Source organism: Haliaeetus albicilla, chromosome 7 (assembly GCF_947461875.1).
Source record: "Haliaeetus albicilla chromosome 7, bHalAlb1.1, whole genome shotgun sequence".
NCBI classification, from domain to species: Eukaryota; Metazoa; Chordata; class Aves; order Accipitriformes; family Accipitridae; genus Haliaeetus; species Haliaeetus albicilla.
Window position 1 is genome coordinate 44,961,526 of NC_091489.1, and position 17,652 is coordinate 44,979,177.

The 17,652-nt window shown below is 42.0% G+C and overlaps 1 protein-coding gene across 3 annotated transcripts in view; it reads right to left on the bottom strand.

The window, feature by feature from the left end:
- PRDM10 (PR/SET domain 10) overlaps nucleotides 1–17,652 on the bottom strand; it is a 45,594-nt gene that overhangs the window by 7,853 nt on the left and 20,089 nt on the right. For 2 of the 3 annotated variants that reach the window (XM_069788182.1, XM_069788183.1), the window contains exons 9-18: nucleotides 16,550–16,622; nucleotides 15,778–15,895; nucleotides 14,672–14,801; nucleotides 12,304–12,531; nucleotides 6,522–6,869; nucleotides 4,548–4,703; nucleotides 3,329–3,508; nucleotides 2,433–2,543; nucleotides 1,121–1,321; nucleotides 99–522 (exon numbers count right to left, since the gene is read on the bottom strand). In XM_069788182.1, the coding sequence (XP_069644283.1) occupies nucleotides 274–522; nucleotides 1,121–1,321; nucleotides 2,433–2,543; nucleotides 3,329–3,508; nucleotides 4,548–4,703; nucleotides 6,522–6,869; nucleotides 12,304–12,531; nucleotides 14,672–14,801; nucleotides 15,778–15,895; nucleotides 16,550–16,622 (1,794 nt within the window). In that variant the 3' untranslated portion in view covers nucleotides 99–273. Of the gene's footprint in view, nucleotides 1–98; nucleotides 523–1,120; nucleotides 1,322–2,432; nucleotides 2,544–3,328; nucleotides 3,509–4,547; nucleotides 4,704–6,521; nucleotides 6,870–12,303; nucleotides 12,532–14,671; nucleotides 14,802–15,777; nucleotides 15,896–16,549; nucleotides 16,623–17,652 lie in introns of those variants that run through there. The other variant, XM_069788184.1, reaches the window with a different exon arrangement.

The following is a 17,652-nucleotide window of genomic DNA, read 5'->3' on the forward strand; positions in this document are numbered from 1 at the left end:
AACACGTCCTCTTGATCCCGAGAACTGCAAGCACCTCAGGAGAACAGTCCCAGTGAAAATCCATGAGATGAGTATTCCTGAGTTAATTAGCCATGTGTGAAATTATTACGTGGAGTCAGTAGCACATGGGTCTGAATGAAAGAAGGGAGTGGAGTAGGGGAAAAAAGACAAATCCTTCGAGCTCCAGAAAGAAATACATAATTCCTGGCAGAGCCAAACCACACCACAGATCCAGGAACAGAAATGATCTCAAATAATGTCCTAACAGACCTTTTAAATGACATCTGCCCGAATAAACACTAAGACTACTATACCAGAGGGCTTCCGTTCTGTTTGTTTCCCTCCATTGGCCTGATTTAACATGTCTGGAATCCTTACCACAACAGTCTCTCCGGTAGAGCTGTCAGTGGTTAGAACAGCAGGAGTGGAACTGATGACAGCTGTCGCCAGCGGAGCGTGTATCGTGTTAGGGAGCTGAGCAAACTCTGGGTGCTTCTTGCGAATATGTTGTACCATCTTTGTCTACAAAGAGATGCAAAAGCTCATTAGAAAGACGGTCAGTAACTCTGCCTCAGGCCAGCTGAAATCAAACAGCCCTGCGGACCGCAGCTTTTAAGTTTCCCTCAGTAAGGCAGCATCAAGATTCACACTACGGGATGCTTTGGCCAGCAAGAAGGAAGCAAAGATCACCAAGTTTCTGCTGATTAGAGCTATCTGATACTGAAGTATTGCCCCAAACATCACATCCCATAAGCTTTTTACCCCAACACAGCCGAATATTCTGGGGACCTTTTCCAGAGTTACCTTTTCTGTATTTTGTTTCCCTACTCCTCTCCCTTGTCACTGTTACTGAGAATTTTCCAAGTTTTTCCATTTGTGACTGCACTCTGATAACATTTCCATTTCTTTCTTCAAGCTCAGGCCCTCTATTTAGGGAACCTTTTTGCCATAAAATGAGCAGGTTCCGCTCCGCTCCGTATTGTCAGCACGCAGCACGAAAGCAGCACTCTGACTCAGAATGAAAGAGCTCTGCTTGTGGACTGACAGATGACAGAGACCATGGTGAAAAAGCATCACCAGAGAGGTGCTGTCTTCTGAGGCTACGAGACAACCCCCATACCTTACTGCTGTACTGCTTGGAACAGTGAGGACAGCAGACCGGAGGAGTGGCTATGGTGCCTGTCAGCTGGGTGTGGGTGCTCAACATGGGATCTGGCTCTCCTGGGCCCGCAGGGCGCAGTTTCCGAATGCTTGGAGGTAGCTCAGCACCAGGATGGTTCTTCAGGATGTGTGCTTTGCGTTTACTGGCACTCTTGTACACCTGCAGGGTTAAGACTTAGAATTAAAATGGTGTAAACCTGATGTCTGTGCAAAAAACAGCTACCAGTTATCTTTATCTGGAAGGTCTGAATGTCGCTTTAGACGGCATGTTTAGTTAAATCCCAAACAATTACAACATAATGCATAAATATACATACCCCTTCCCATGTTTAATCAACTTGTAAAAGCAACTCCTTCCTGTGTAGCACACAGGAGCCATCTGAGAACATGTGCCACAACAAAACATCAAAGCAGGACAGGAAGGTGAGAGGAGAATCTTTTTTGCCTGATACTTGAAGGTCAAATGTCAAAGAAGCCACTGATCACCAAAGTTGTAATTTGTCCAATGTTCATTTGTCATGAGGGTTAATGCCTCCACTCTTGCACAAAGCATCAAACCGTTTTAATAGCCTTCAGCGATCAACGTATTTTTAAATTCTTTTTAGGCACTTCAACAAACAAATATTCTGTGATATTTTTTAAAACTATCTGTTTTTTTCCCTTTAAACAAAAGGAAGGAGGCATCGTGGAAGAATATGCTGAGGATAAGGACAGTCAAAATACACTCCCTGGTAAATAAAGGCCTACATGCGTAAAAAGCAAAGGCCAGGGAATAAGAACATGAACCCCAAGGGAGCACAGAAGAAGCTTCAGGCTCTACTGAACACTGGGAAATTACTGGCATGTGACTAAGCAGCTTGAAATTAAAGGTGTTAGAGACTAACTTTTAAAAGTGATACAGAAACCAAAAGAAATAAGTGTTCAGGAATTATAGACAGGTTACTTAGTCCTGGATTGCAAAAAGTGATACAGGAATAAGGGTGAGTGACTGCTTGCTGGATGACAGTATTTAAGTTTTCCTACTCCAAAGACAGCAGAAAAGGAGAACTGCAGTTTTCAATTAGCATTCAGCTGCCTTGGCCTAAGTGCATTTCATCTTAATTTTTTTTTAATTTTTTTAATTTTTTTTTTTTGACAGTCCTACAGGAATGTTGCTGGCAAGCACCTCAAAAAAAGCTACAAACCCTGCCAGGTGTTTCTATGCAGAAACAAATTGGTTGCACAGAGGTCTAGGACTGAGCTACCCTCCAAGGGGTGACTTCCTTACATACCTTATCACAGTACTGACAGAAGTAATCTCTGTTGGGTTTGATGATGGGCAACGTGAGCTCTGGCACCTCTTCTATTTTCATGTCTGGGTGTCTCTTTGATAAATGGTTCACCTTAGGAGAAACAAACACAGAGAACAAGAGAGCATATTACAGCTGGAAGCCAAGCAATTGCTTCTTCTCCTAGACATGGATAACAGCCAAACCAAAACTGTAACAATGCTCGCCAGCAGCACCGGAAGCATTTGCTGCTGCAAGGGTTATTCACATTCATAGTCAGCTGCTGAAGGTAAACATGTCTTACTAGATCTCATTTACAGTTTCTCTAATCAAACTAAGATGGGAAGGGGTAAAATAGCTTGCCAGAACTCTCTTGCAGCTGCGAGCGAGGTAATTAAAGGGCCTCTGTCCAGGGAGGCCTTTGCTAGCAGAGATCACAACCCTCATGAAATATTTGCAAATAAGATCTCCTGGTGCGTAACACCCTTTACACAGTGGCAGTTACAGGACATGGCCAGGAGAGGCCCCTCAAGAAGGGGGAGAAACAAAGAATAGGAAGGACAGGAAAACTGAGGCAGTAAGGCTGACCTAGGCAATATATTAATCTCATGTTCTGTTAAATACATTACACATCAATCAGCATTACTTAGTGTTGAAATACAGTAGTGACAACCAGACATGCAACACAGGCAATGAAATACACAAAGACACACATTTGCTGAAGAGATAAGACACACAGGGTTAAAAAAAATATATATAATCTCAACTCAGCTATAAAATTCTCCCAGTTTCACAGCATCCTTGTGTACCAACCATTGGAATTCCATCTTTATTCCTTAACTATTTACCAAAATTGAGTACAGAAATTATAAGAGAAGCTAGAGCACACAGACACTCACCAGCATCCCCCTCCGGCGAAAACCCATCATACAGAGTCGGCACTTGAACATGAAGCTTTCATAGTCAGTGGAAGCTATCCGAGGCTTGAATGTTTTTGAGCGGCTGATTCGATCAGCTTTCTTGGCCTCCCTCTCTGGGTTGTGCATCCTCTGCATGTGCTCTCGCAGTTTGTCTTTCCTCTAGGGAAAGAGCAAATCGGGAAGAAAAGCATCAGCGCCACTTACTGCCTGACTACCTGTTACAAGGAAGAACTACAATGTAAGGTGTTCAGAGATCTCTCTTCAACTTTTCCTCTCCAGTGCTGCCATGAGATACAGTTGCATGCTCAGTGTTGGACAGCTCAGCAGAAATCCTTTGGGCTTAGGTTTATCCTTCAAACCAAGCTGAGGTTGCTCAGCCACAAAAGCAGAAGCCAAACTAATGCTAATTTAGCAGCCTCTGTGAGAATGAACCCCTCCGCTCTGGCTTTTCTTTGAATTTATCTAAAATATTAGCGCTCAACTCGGTACGGCTGGAAACTTGCATCAAATAATGCTCTTGACTGAGGAGGACCTCATGTCTTACAACAGTGCTGAACCTACTGCCCAGATGCAGTCCAGCCTCTCTGGACATACACTGTCTAGAATATGCTTCTTCACCCAAAAGTATCCAGTCCCTCAGTATCCCATAAGAAACTAAGTGACAAGGAGCAAGCTGCTGCCACCACAGTTTACCTGGCTCACAGTCTGCTCCATCTGTTCTGGTGGGATCTGGAAAGGCATCTGGGTGTCATGTGCTGTCAAGATGGATGCCACAGACACAGGCACCTCGCCCAGGAATATTATTAGTCCACTGACATCAGCAAGAAGTTTTCTTAACTAAACTGATAGAAGCAATACAACCCAAGCACCTGGCAATTGGGCTGTATAATGATCCAGTTCTTAACGAGCAGACAGAAACTTCCTCTGTTATTAAATTATTACAAATAAGATCTGATAGATGAGACACCCTGTTAAGAGCAGAGCATGCTGGGGTGGATCTTGCCCCTCGTACATCAGAAATGAATGCTGTAGCTCACACACGACACAAAGCAGCGCGTGCAACTCGTGGGCAAGCCTAGCATGTTTACACATGGTGGTTTCTTCCACCTTGGAGAACATGAGCTTATCTACTTGAAGGAGGCTAAAGAATGGTCTGCTCCACCTGTATCAGAAATGACCCAGTCAAGAGTCATCTTACCTTGAACTGCTTGCCACACGTGGAGCACAGGAAGTCTTTGCGGTCTGAGTGTCGCAACATATGGAGTCGCAGCTTGTCAGGACGGCAGAAAGCCTTGTCGCATTCTGTGCACTGGTAAATCTTTTCTGAATGGAAGCTGCGTACGTGTTTCTTGACCTAGAATTGCAGATCATAGAAAAATGGAATTTATTCAAAAGAGAAGAGTGTGTGGTAAAACAGTCTAGGAAACTCTTAGCAAAAAGGAAAAAGAAAGAAAGGAAAAAGGTTTTAAGAGTTCTCTAATCTGCTTTGGTTTAAAAAGTATTTTATCAGAACAGTTGACATCTTGGCAATAGTTTCTATAAAGCCATAACATCTTTATTATGCCTCTGGATGGACGATTTGATTTCCTTAAGACTGTTTCTTGAAGGCATCAGCTATTGCACAGTTGAGCACTTAATGGGCAGCAACAGTCCATGATGTACCAGTTTTACTGAATCATCCTTGAGTTAACACATTCATCTGATTTTCGTTATCTTTACTTCATTTATAAAGAAACCTAAACACGGGGACTAATTCCTTTCAATCAGAGAGAATGAGCTTGCAATTACAATTGGCAAAAATACCCCTTCGACAGAAAAGCATTTGCACGCCATTCCTGAAGGCCAACTACTTTTGCATGTTTGGGGACTATCCTTGAGCTCTTGAAGCATCTATTGGGGTTCCTCACCCTCCCGCAATGAAGTAACTAATGAGGTTTGACATTTGAAATCCAAGCACTACTCAAGAAATGGATCTCTAACTAAATCTTTATCATCTTCTAATACTGATCATACATGGAGCAACGTGGTATCTTTATCTGTTCCACATAAAAGTACTTAAGTAGGCAGCAATCTATGGTGACTAGACTTAATTATTCACAGAGCACCCAATGAAAAAAACATCTTTAAATTCCAAAATAGAGCTGAATAGCTGGAAAAAAGCCATGGGACCTTCTTCTGACTTGATCAGTTTCACAGGAAAGTTTATGGGGAATTAGGTTGCAGTACAGCATTTCTGAATCATCAACATTTTTCCTCATTCAACATTTACAGAAGATAAAGGGTTTTGCTGGGATAGAATTATATTACTAAACCACTTTTCCCCATCCTTTCCTCTTTAGCCTGTTGGATAGTCTATCAGTTCCTATTACTTGACTTAAACTGGATTTCTACATTTCAATTTAAGTCAGGCGGCTCAGCAAGACATAATCAACCTCTTTGTCCCAATAAAGGGTAATGAATATGTGCATGGTATGTCTCAAGTTTTTTTTCTTACTGAACATTGAAATAGCATCCTTAAATTCTATTAACTATCTTCTCCAATGGCTCTGCACACTGCACAAAGTAGTTACATTACTCACTACTCCACTGCAACCTCTCTGAAGCAGTGTGCAGAGAAGAATAAAGTACCCAGCTGAAGCCCAGGGGGCAAGTCAGGAAGCAGAGTATCCTGATCTGTTCTGGCATTTCTGCAAGGTGTTCAAATGAATTATCCTGACAAAAACAGTCAAGGGATTAAAGACGTAAAACACAATTGGTTTTGGTTCAGAGTTTTAACAACGAAGGACAAGGTGTATTCAAGTACAAGCTGCATACAGCAAAAGACAATTCCTTTTCGTGCCATGGATCTGTACTGACCAAAAGTAGTTGGGACCTCTGCTTTAGGCATTTTCTAGGGATAAAGGACCACCCATCCCACAGTACAGTGCCTTCTAATGCCAGACTGAACTACTACATCTAATGATTTAGTGGAAAGAACACTGCAATGGCGTAAGACAACATCTAGCAATGCTTGGTCACTCTTCCTTTTTAATTTCTGATTGACATGGATCCCTTTATCTTGTGCAAATGGACTGACATGCAGCATTACACAATAACAGTACTGAAAAATTCATAAACAAGAGTGCTTGCAAGAGACCCAAAGGCAATGCTTCAAATCAGGATGGCATCTCACCTGGATAAAATCTGGAAAGCGTTTTTTGCAGGTAGGGCAGGTGAAATAGCCATCATTGACATGGATGGCCACATGATCTTTAAGCAGATCCAAGCGGTCAAAGGACTCGGGACAGAAAATGCAGGAGTATGTTTTCTGGTCCATGTGGAACTTCATGTGGCTCTCGAGAGCACCGCTGTTGATGAAGCCCTTGTTGCAGATGTCACAAGTCAAAGGGCAGTTCCCTTCCCGTCCGTGAAACCTCAAGTGCTGATCCAGTTTGTCCTTTTCGCGGAAGGCCTTCCCACACTGGAGGCATTTGAACGGGCGAAAGGATTTCCGTATGAACAGGTGCTGAAGAGCTGCGTTCTGAAAGAAACATCGAAGAGACCACTAGCTTTTATTATTATGTATGGATTTCACATCCAAATATTTTCAAGATTAAATATACCAGATAATCAGTGAACCTAAACTTAAAAAAACCTGCTTTTGCATTGTAGACACTGTCTCCATTTTACAGAAGGGAAGGCTGTGACAGGCAGAAGTTAAGGGACATACCTGCAGTTACACACTGAGGTAGGAGAACAAAATGCAAGAGTTTCCTCTCCAGTCCTTGTTTTCTGCTGATTTAGCTAACTTTTCTCTTTAGCGTGGCAATTTTTCTGTAAAATAAAACTAAGTCCCCTCTGAAGTACAGACCTGGGCCTGAGAAAAGCTGCAATTCCAGCTAACTGTTGGGTTTGGGTCACAAATTCAGCCACCATACAAAGGAAAGGCAAGCTAGGGCCCTGTCTTTCACGCATGAGCAAGGTTAATGAAATTCCACAGCCCTTTACAAAATGAGCTTCTGCACCAAAGTTCACCAGAGATGTGCAGCAGTGGTTTAGCATTGTGGGGAAAACTTATGGTGGAGCTGAGATGCTGGTCTAAACCTAAACATTCAAGAGATGCTGGTCTAAACCTTTTTGTTATTATCAGAAAGAATAGATTTTCAAAACATTACAGCAGGGGCAGAATGGCAGGTTTACAAGCAACAGGTAAGAACTTGTGAGCAATTCGCCTGTCTTTGCCATTTAGCATATATCGCGTGTGAGAGCCTGAAAATGAAGAAGAAAGATGAAAGACAAACACACTGGTGCTAAATCAAGAGGAACTCTGGTAGATTCTGTTGTCTATTCAAAGGGCAGTTGATTATACACAGTCAAACTTGAAATTGCTTTTCTTGGTATTGCAAGAAACTTTAAGGATATTGTGAATTGAGCATAATGTGTGTTGTGCAAATACTAATTTTAAAATTTAATATACTGGGCTGCTCTTCTCTGTTTTTCTCCACTCTTACTGTGCACAATTTCTCTTCTCAGCCCCTGCTTTTTTTTTTGGTGTGTGCTACCTTTTGTGTTACATTTCATGATTGTTGCCTTTTCCCTTTCTCCCCTTTCCCTTCAGATAAAAAAGTTATAGGCCCATCCCAGTCCCGATACCAGCACTGTCTGCTGGAGGAACAGATGCTGCTGGACATGTTGCCTGTAGAAATAGGCAGGCGTGCCCTGCGCCTGCATTTCAATATTGGATGAGAACTTTTATGCTGGATAGTTGCAAAGCTAGAAGTCAGTCACATCTCTGCATGCATGAAATCCCACAGCACACGCTCACCCATACTGTACTGATAGAGTACACTGCAATACTTCCATTTCTCTGCAAGAAGTCTAAGGAGTATTTACTCTTCCCCAAAATAAGATCTATACACTGTCATTTATTGATGTCTTCTCTTTTCAGATGCTACACACAGAATCTACATCATGATAGTTAAGAGAAATAGCGCTAGAACATGGCTGGCACCTATGCTTACACACATTCAATATTACATACTTCTCCATGAGATACGTTCAAGACTTCTCTCCACAAGATACGTTCAAGACTTCTGCAAACAGATTTCCCTGGTTTCCTCCCTCCTTTTCTCGTGGGAATGTCTGGGCTGACATTTGCTGTGTCCCTTACATGTGTGCCAACAGTTGACACTGAGTAAAGTTAGGAGCTCTTCTGCTGGAATGAGGAAACAGCTTGGGAATACTGTGAAATGCTGTGCTAGAGATTAAACTAGTGAACCTGAATGATCCTTTTCACCATCTGAACTGCAGAGGGAAACCTATACTTTCATTCCAAAAAAAAGGAACATGAGAGCAACTGTTTTGCTATAAAAAAAGCTAACAGTTTAATACAGGAGCCCCAAATGAGCCCTCCCATGAATTGTCATCATCTCCATTCTCCATTTTACAAGTGGAGGAGTGGAGACAATGGGAAATACACAGATGTGCTGTAAGTCACACCATGAGCTGCAAAGGCTGCACAGACATGTGCTGTGTAAAAATTAATGTGTTGCTTGGAGTCAGGAGGATATAATTTTCCCCTTAATTACAGGGATAAGCTAATAAAACAAATAGTTGTAGGGATGCCCTTCAAGTTCTTAACTCCGCTATTACTGTACTTTGCTATTTGATCACTGGTACCTTACCAGTGATCTGACTGACAGCATAGCAGGCCAGACTTCTATACCATGTAAATCAACATAGGCCCATTGCTGTCTCAAAGGCTATAGAAGGGTGAAATGTTTTACTGCTCTTTGATTAGATAAGCTATCAACTAGAAAAACAGAAAAAGAGAACTAAGTGTTGTCTCATTTACTGATAACATTGACCCAGCGCAATTGCGCGAACAAATCCTCCAAAACTTTAAGATGGGTATTATAGTATTTCATCCAAGCAGTCTACTCTTATAATATTCACCTTAAATTTTCAATTAATTAGAACTAGAAGAATGCAAATTGTTATTCAGATAACACTTCGTTCTGGACATTGGTTGCTTAAAGAAGAACAAATCTGACAATTTACGATGCAGGGTCAATCAGGAAACACTAAACAGAAGTTTGACAAAACAACACGGAAGGCGATGTTGTTACGTACCATTTGATTAGATACAGCAAAAACCCAACGAAACAAAAAAACCAAACCAAACCTACCTGCAGCTCCAGCTGAGCAGGCAGCATTGAGGGAGAGAAAAATACTTATGTTATGCAATGGACTTTAAAACAGAAGCCTTGACTGCTGCAATAGTCACGCTTCTGCGGGTCACTACGAGGGCCAGCTCTTCTAGCTAGAGTTTACTCTTTACGTAGGCAAAACTCCTTTGAGGTTTTTGCCTCAGGAAACACTAAACAGATCTTCAAGGTTCACCCTGTAGTTAATAACTGCCCAAGGGGAGTTAAAGGGCAAAGATAAAAACCACAGATAATCTGGAAGGTGTTTTGTGACCTTTCATGTTTTCTCAGAGTTGATTAATAATGATGTAATGGGTACTGCAGAGCCACAGTGAGAATGAAATGCTTTTAGCAGAAGGGAATACTTAGGGCAGGATAACAACAGGGCAAGGATTAGAAGAGTAAAAAAGTTAAGGAGTAGGGACTTTTTTTTAAACCTCATCTTACTGTTTGTACTCTTCATTATACAACTGGTTGCATTCCTTTCAGCACGAAGGAAGTGACTGTGCTTTCCAAATCATATCCCTATCCCTGCCATTTGCTTCCTTAGAGTAAAGCAGTCACCTACACAAAGGACATTTTAGGATCAGGTCTGTATGTGTAAAAAAAAAAAAAAAAAAAAGCGCAATTTGGAAATGCAGATGTTTTGGGGATCAGCCCACAGACGCTCTGGACGCTGCCCAGAACTGAATTAAAAACAAATGCTCATTTTGGCTGCAGACCACAATGTTCCTCTAATTTGTTACAAGAGTATCTTGAAGGATGCGTGTATCTCTTTTCAATGCTAAGGAGGTGACTGTCATAATTAAGGTCTGATCTCCAAGGAAACTCCATAGGCTGTAAAGCAGAGGCTAAAAAATGAACTGATCCTATTGGGACTTAAACCCTGGGGCACCAGAGATTAGCGCTTCCAGCTAGAATTAAAGCACTCTCAGAGCATCACTGCCCTAAACCTTCGAAAAGTTGAAGCAAGTCACAAAGAATTATTGTTTTTGAAAATTCAATCCTACATGAGTAATAAGGAAGAACTAGAGCTACACAGGTCTCCAGATCATAACCAGGAGTCAAGGCTTTCTACCTGTTCTTTGGAAGTGAATGATGTACTGCTACAGATCTTAAAACCAAATGTTTGCTTGCTTGTAATATTAAGTGCATGTTACTGTAAGAATGTGCTGTGAATAGTTGAATTGAATGAGTGCTCATAGGATGCTAGAGCTTGCTGTGACTTTTCAGTGCTTAAAAAGTAATGTTTACTAGTGTACTACTCTTATCTCAAGTTCCCATTGCTTGCAGTCTGACGCAATATGAAAAGGTGCTATGCAACCATCCATCTGCCATTCTGCCAGTGCCCCTATCTTGAAACATCTCCAGAACTCTACCAAACATGAGCTGCCAGATGTATGGAAAGTTGGGGAGATTTGGAGAGACAAACATGTCACCAAGGACTAAACCACCACTGCACTCCTCTTAGTTCATCATCCATTTGTGATGAACTTCCAGGGAACAAAAGCTAAGCCACAAGACAAAGAAGTAACAGAATTTCTGTCCTTTTCTTCCCACATTTACTGTTTAAGAAGATGTTAAGTTCACATCTTGGGTTCAAAAGTTCAGGGAAACAGGCAACACTTTCTCTTCCCATTACACCCAGGCCTCAACTTTCTACTGAGGAAGTTGTGGCATATCATAAGCAGTAAATACCCACACTCTTTACTGTCAAAAACTCAGCATCTGTCTTTGTTATCCATCCTTCAATACATTCAGTAAAAATCCCTCAAGCTTTTAACATACAAAAATCAAATTACTGGTAGAAACTTGTCATTCAGAGAACACAAGCATTTTGTATGGTTAAGAATTCTGCAGTCTTAATGTGCCTGAGCCAAATTCTTCCTTCAGGATACACCGCTGCCTTTATGGGGTAACACCACCACTGGTCTCGCATATATATTGCTATAAACTGAAAGCAAAATTTGGCTCGACATCTTCCTATTCGGAACAGTTAGTCAACTCTTTTCTAATCCTTTCTCATCCCCTAAAAATGAAGTCTTACCCCCATTGCAGCTGTTCCTTTCTGTAATCAAAATTTTACACATGGAAGAAAAAGAAAAAGATTCTAGGCTAAATAAACCAATCTCACAGCTACACGGCTTCAAGGATTATTTGCTTGAATCATTTCCCTCCCACACATAGTAGAGAAAAAACAGCTCACCCAGTTGACACAAAGCTCAGGCTCAAAGCGTTTGCTGTCGGTACACAAAGCTCTTAGCACAGATTTTAATCTCACAAAGACAGGCAGGTTTTTCTACCCCAAGAAAGGATTTTATCACTAAATATCATCATCATCACCAACTAAGTGGGTCTAAACTGAGATCATGGTTCCTCTTTGGCAACTATTTGCAAGAAAAGAGTTCCGAGAGACACAGATGGTGCTGTGAACAAGTCATTAGTCTGTGCCACGGTACCATGATTCAGCTGGCTGTTTGAAGCACTCCTGCCTGCCAGCTTGGATGGACTGGGTTTCTATGAAAGAATTACTGTGCTGGAATTGAATCCACTCCAATTGGTGACCAGTTCACACTAGCATCTCGTGAGATACTAGTTCTTTACATGAGATTTGTCCTCCCCTCAGTGCAAAGAAAATTGCTAGGAATGAGATGCTTTATTCAGGATTCAGAAATGGATATGACAGTGGAAGAGACCAGCTGGTCCTGGCAGGCAGGCCCGGCATTCTCTGGGTGAGAGAAGACGTGATCCACCGTCCTCTTTGCTTACCCTGATACGCTTCGCTCGCCTCATGTCATCTGCTGTCATGGTGCTCTGCGTAGGCACCGTGCTCTCATCATGCTGCGGCTGGATTTGTAGCGGGTGGTTTTCTGACTGCTGCTCCAGTGCCGACTGCGTCTCTGATGGCACTGGAGTCTGTTCCTGCTGCTCCAACCCATTCAGTGTGGCTTGTCCGGCCTCATCAAACTGCCCCTTGCTGGAAAAATGCAGCAAGTCCTGAAATCGCAAATCATACAACCAGTGATTATTCCCCCCACCCACTGAAAAATGCTTTGATAATACTCAGCAGACAACAAGATTTCTACATATTTAATCACAAGCTATAAACAAAATGTGTCTACACTAACTCTTTCCTACTGTGTTCCATTGATACTCTCAGCAGATCACCTCCACCTACAGCAACAACATTCAGAGCGCCAGGGAAGAAGTGCCGCAGGGAGGCAACTCTCTCGGCCATCATATTGTCTGATCGGACACAGACAATCAAAATGACCCAGCTGTTAATAGCCAAGCAAGTTCTTCTGCACTCATGACTATTACCACTTTAGCCAAAGATGACGTAGCCTGACCTGTGAGAAATTTTATGACCAAATTGAGTAGCACAGACCAGGGAAAGCAGAGAATTTCCATCTCATTGAAATTGTTGTCACTTTGAAGCATTATCATGCATTGTTATGCAGCGTCTTCTCCTTTCTAACAAACTAGCTAGAGTGCTGAACTGGAGAGTGACAAATGAGATGATTATACTGTGCACTGTGTGTTTTGCTATCCAGTTTCCAAGCTCTGCACACTCTCATCCACCCAGCTGCATAGATCACTTACATTTATCACACAAAGCTGTTTTCCTCCTTTTTTGCATTAGGATAAAAGAACAGGGAGGGTGTTGGGAGCAGGAAGCATATGCCAAAAATCTACATTCTTTCCATATAAATTCCAGTAACTCCTCTGGGATGGAATCCTCTCATATTACAAGAGAAAAAACATAGATCCTTACTCGACATCACTTAATGCAACTAAGGAAACTTAAAAGCACAAGCTAGGAAACAGAGCGCCAAAAGTATATCAGCTCAAGGCTGGTACTGTCAAAGCGCAAAAGCAGGTGTGGGAGAAGAAAAACAGGGAGGTGCCAGAAGGAGTGCAGCTGTTATAAACCGTGAATGCTTACCAGATAGAGACACTTAGTAGAGCAATATAACAGCCAAATGTCCAGTCCTGGTCTAGGTGGCAAGTTTCCACACTTGCTGACAGTAAACTGTGCTCACAGCATCCTGAGTCTCAAGTTTTCAGGCAGATGAACTTGTGCCTAGTCATTAGTGAGGCGGGCAGACCTCCAAAGGCTTGGGACATAACCATGGGCCTGCTCAACTGTATAGACACACATGAGCTAGCTCTGGGCCATGCTCCAAGCTGGCAGGATGTGAGCCACCTCCAGTCCAGAGGCCATTCAGATACATTAGCATGGGACTGCGCCCAGTAAGCCCTGTCTCTCCAGAGCTAAGAGTTTGGGAACAGCATTATGCTTACTTGTCTAAATGGAGCTGACTTGCATCATGTCAGCTTGCAAAGAGGGTGATCTCGCAACTGTCTACACTTAAGGCAACATTTAGGGCTATTCTGCGTGCTCAGTAAACAAGCAGCGGGCATTCATAGGCAATGTATACATTCCTCCCCCTGAGTCAGCACTGAACCATGATCCAGTGAGATGCCAGAGGAGAATTACCACTCAAGATATCAGCTTTCAGCTAAGTCATAAAACAGAGCCACTGATCCCTTCTGACACCTTTCATAAAAGGACTTGGTGGTAACCTAAGCACGGTCAGCAAAGAGAATTTAGCATTTTACTTAAAAGCATCATATTAGGTCCCTACAGAATATAACCAACAGCCACAAGCAAAAGAACATTCTGCAATAAGTGTGCCTACACGAAGCCCTTTTGTTAATATTAAAACATCATAAAGAATCATAGCTCAAACTGATTTAATTCTACCAGCAACAGTTATAAAAGCAGACTCTGACCTCACGTTCCAGAAAGGACGAATACGAACCTAAATTCCCATTACAGTTTTACTGTCTAAATTACTTTTGTGATGCTGCTAAACTGCCGCAATAACCTATCTCACTGCTAAGTGCTTTGGGATTAAAGTTGCTGTAGAAATGCAAGTGATTTTACAGTTTTTATAGAAGGAAAGTAGCATGCTCCCCTGGCAGAGAATCACAGCTAGAAAACCAAGAATTACTTGGGTATAAGTCCAAAGCACACCCTCAGTTTGCACTGATGCCCCGAATTCTTTTAGTCAAGGGTTTACATCCCATGTGATTTTTTTTTTTCCTCCTCTCCATCCACAAAAAAATATACCTGCGTCCCTTCTTCACACTTCTCGCCATTTTCACTGGTTACTTCCATACGCATGAATTTGGGAGGGCGCCCCGGGCGTCTGCCTGGTCCAAACCTCCTCTTTCCTCGCCCACGACCTCGGCCTCTGGCTCTGCAGAATACATAGTGCTCCAGGTTAGAGACAAAAAAAAAAGATGGATTTGGAATCTCCACTGGTTTTATGCATTCTTTCTCAGCATCACTATTCACCCATTCAACTCAGTAGCAATGGCCTGCAGTAAATAATAAAACCTGAAGAAATTTTGGCAGCAGAAAAATAGGGTACTGGCTGGTATCTATTTATTTTGTGCTTTATGAGAAATCAAAGTCCAGAACACATAGAAATTTATTTCAGTAATTGTGGGACCGAGAAGACTACTGGCTCCTAGCAAGTCCTCTGCCATGGCAACTCTTCTACTTCCAACAGCCCAGTGTATGGTGCGCTGGAAAGCATTTTCAGCTAGATGGAACAAGTGCACAAGGAAGCCATAACACCCCCCCCAAAAAAGGCACTTAGCCATTGATGTCAGGCAGTAAACTGAAGGGAACAATTTTCTGTGTCAAAAAACAAAAAACCAAAAACAAACAAACAAACAAAACCAACCAAAATGCAGCCACTTGCTAAGTTTCAGGAAAAAGAAGGCACCAATGTTTTCTGCTCTCTGATGGATGTTTGTAGATTAAGCTTTTAATAGGTCAGGATAAACTATCTTGACAGCCCAACGAGGAGCCAAAGCACTAGAAGTCTTGTTCTCCAAGCTCTATATCTGCATACATCTGAGAAGCACCAGTATTTCAATATTGTGGTAGTGAAATACTGCAATTTTTTAAGTCATTGGCAAAAAAACAAAAGCAAACCAAAAAAACCTCACCAGTTTCAATGGGGTATTTATTTCCCGCACGCTACTTCTTTTGCAAAGTCTCACACCAATCTGTTTCCTGATGCCATATTCTTACCTTCTGGTGCTGAGACGTTCTCTCATGGGTACCCAAGTTGGTCAGTAAGATCTGTAGGGCAAAGACCCTCCTTTCTGCAAGTTTGGGGAAGCACCATAGTGATATCCAGACAAAGCTAAAGCTTTCAGTACCTGCTGAAGAAGTCCAGCTTCTCATCGTGAGAGTTGAGGTGCTGCTGGAGTTGCTCTGAGCTCATGAAACGACGATTGCACTCATAACATGGCCAGTTCTTCTCCTGCTCTCTGAGAACTATGTTCAATTGGAAATGTCAATAACAGCATTTCGGTCACCACCAATTAAATGCCTCATTTTTTTTCCCAAGCCTTTCTGTCCTCTGTGGGCCATATTTCTCCCCTGAAGGTTAGACAGACTGCAGAATACTCAGCACTGCTCTATTTAGCTTTGCTTTTATCCCCTCTGCACTGTGGCATGACTACAGCTCATCACGGAAAGACAAAAAGGTCACTGGGGACAGTTCACATGGACTATAAACACTGCTTAAAATTCAGGAAGATTTTGAAATTTACCCTTGTATGGAAGAGCACCTACAGGATTGTGCCTCTGGCATAAGTTAGGGGAGGTCAAGAGAAATTTCTCAATCTAAAGCAGTAGCATGTCAGTTTCTAACACACTCAACATGAGACATCAAGTACAGAAACATATCTCTTTCCAGCAGCAACCTAATGCTTCCCAGAAAATGAGGCAAAAGGCTAAATTATTGTAATATTAGCAGGAGATGAGTTAGTAGAAATAAGTCCCAATAATACAGTCTAGATCTGGTTTAACTTTTCTTAACCTAGTGGAAATTTGGGAGCACAATACAGGCCGTATACTTGAAACTAAGTAGTACAACACCCAGCCACCACACTGCAAAAAAACTGAGAGCAGAAGAGCCTAAGTTACCCTTCCTTTCCTCCTCAGATATGTCGTGGATCTTCTGGTTCACAAACTCTGCGTAAGAGGCAGCATACCACACCTGCAGAAGGAATACAAGATAACAGACCACTAAGATGGAACCAGAACTAAAGGGAATTCATTTGAAAATGGTTTTTAAGCAATACATTTACTTCACTTGCCTCAACCACTAACTCTTATTGCTCCTTTCATCCTCAATAATAAAGACTGTTGAGATCAATATGCTCCCACTGAGGAATAAAAGAGAGCTTTGCTCAGAAAGCATATCCATTTAATTTTAAGGTATAGCCTCCTAATATGAATGTTAGTCTCACACACGGCTACCAGTAGCTCTAAAGGAAGTAAGATTAATCTCTTTAGACCCGACTGTAAGATTGTAAAGGATGGATATCAGCAGAGTACTGTTTCTTGTTGTACCAAGAGGAATGGAAAAGTTGTTAACTTGGGGGATTTCCCATTTCTTTCCTGCTCTCTTTACATAGAGAATAGGCAGCACTGTTCACAGACACTCATTTAAAAATGTTTCTGAACTTCTGAAGGATCAAAGCAATATGGTCCTGCTTCCCAAAAGAACAATTTGCCAGGCTGCAGCATGGTGGACCCACTTTCGTTATACAAGGAATTTAGGAAGCCTTCAGCAGAGAGAACCACAGAAGGCAGAAAGACAAAGTTTATTAGAGCCTAAAATCAGATGCTCACAGTTAGCCAAGAATTCTTGCATCATTTCTCATTTTATCTCACTGTTTGATTAAAAAGGTTCAACTCCAGAAGAGATTTCTTAAAGAAGGCACAGACAGATTTTCAGCATGAAAAATCTGGACAAGTTTAAACTTGTAGTGGGCCGCAGGCATTTTCACAGCAGTGGTGAGTGGCATTTCTAACTCCTTCAAAGACTCACTAGCAGGTGCGTGTTACTTTGCAGGAATCTCACTAGCTGGACAAAGAAGAAAGCCTGGAGCTCCTACCCTGCTAACCTGTCATGCAGTACAGAAGTTCTCAGCTTTAACTGACTGATCCTCATACTTCAATCTTTGGACAAAATTTATATGAATGCCTTACATCCACTTGGGGAGGAAAACACATTACAGAGC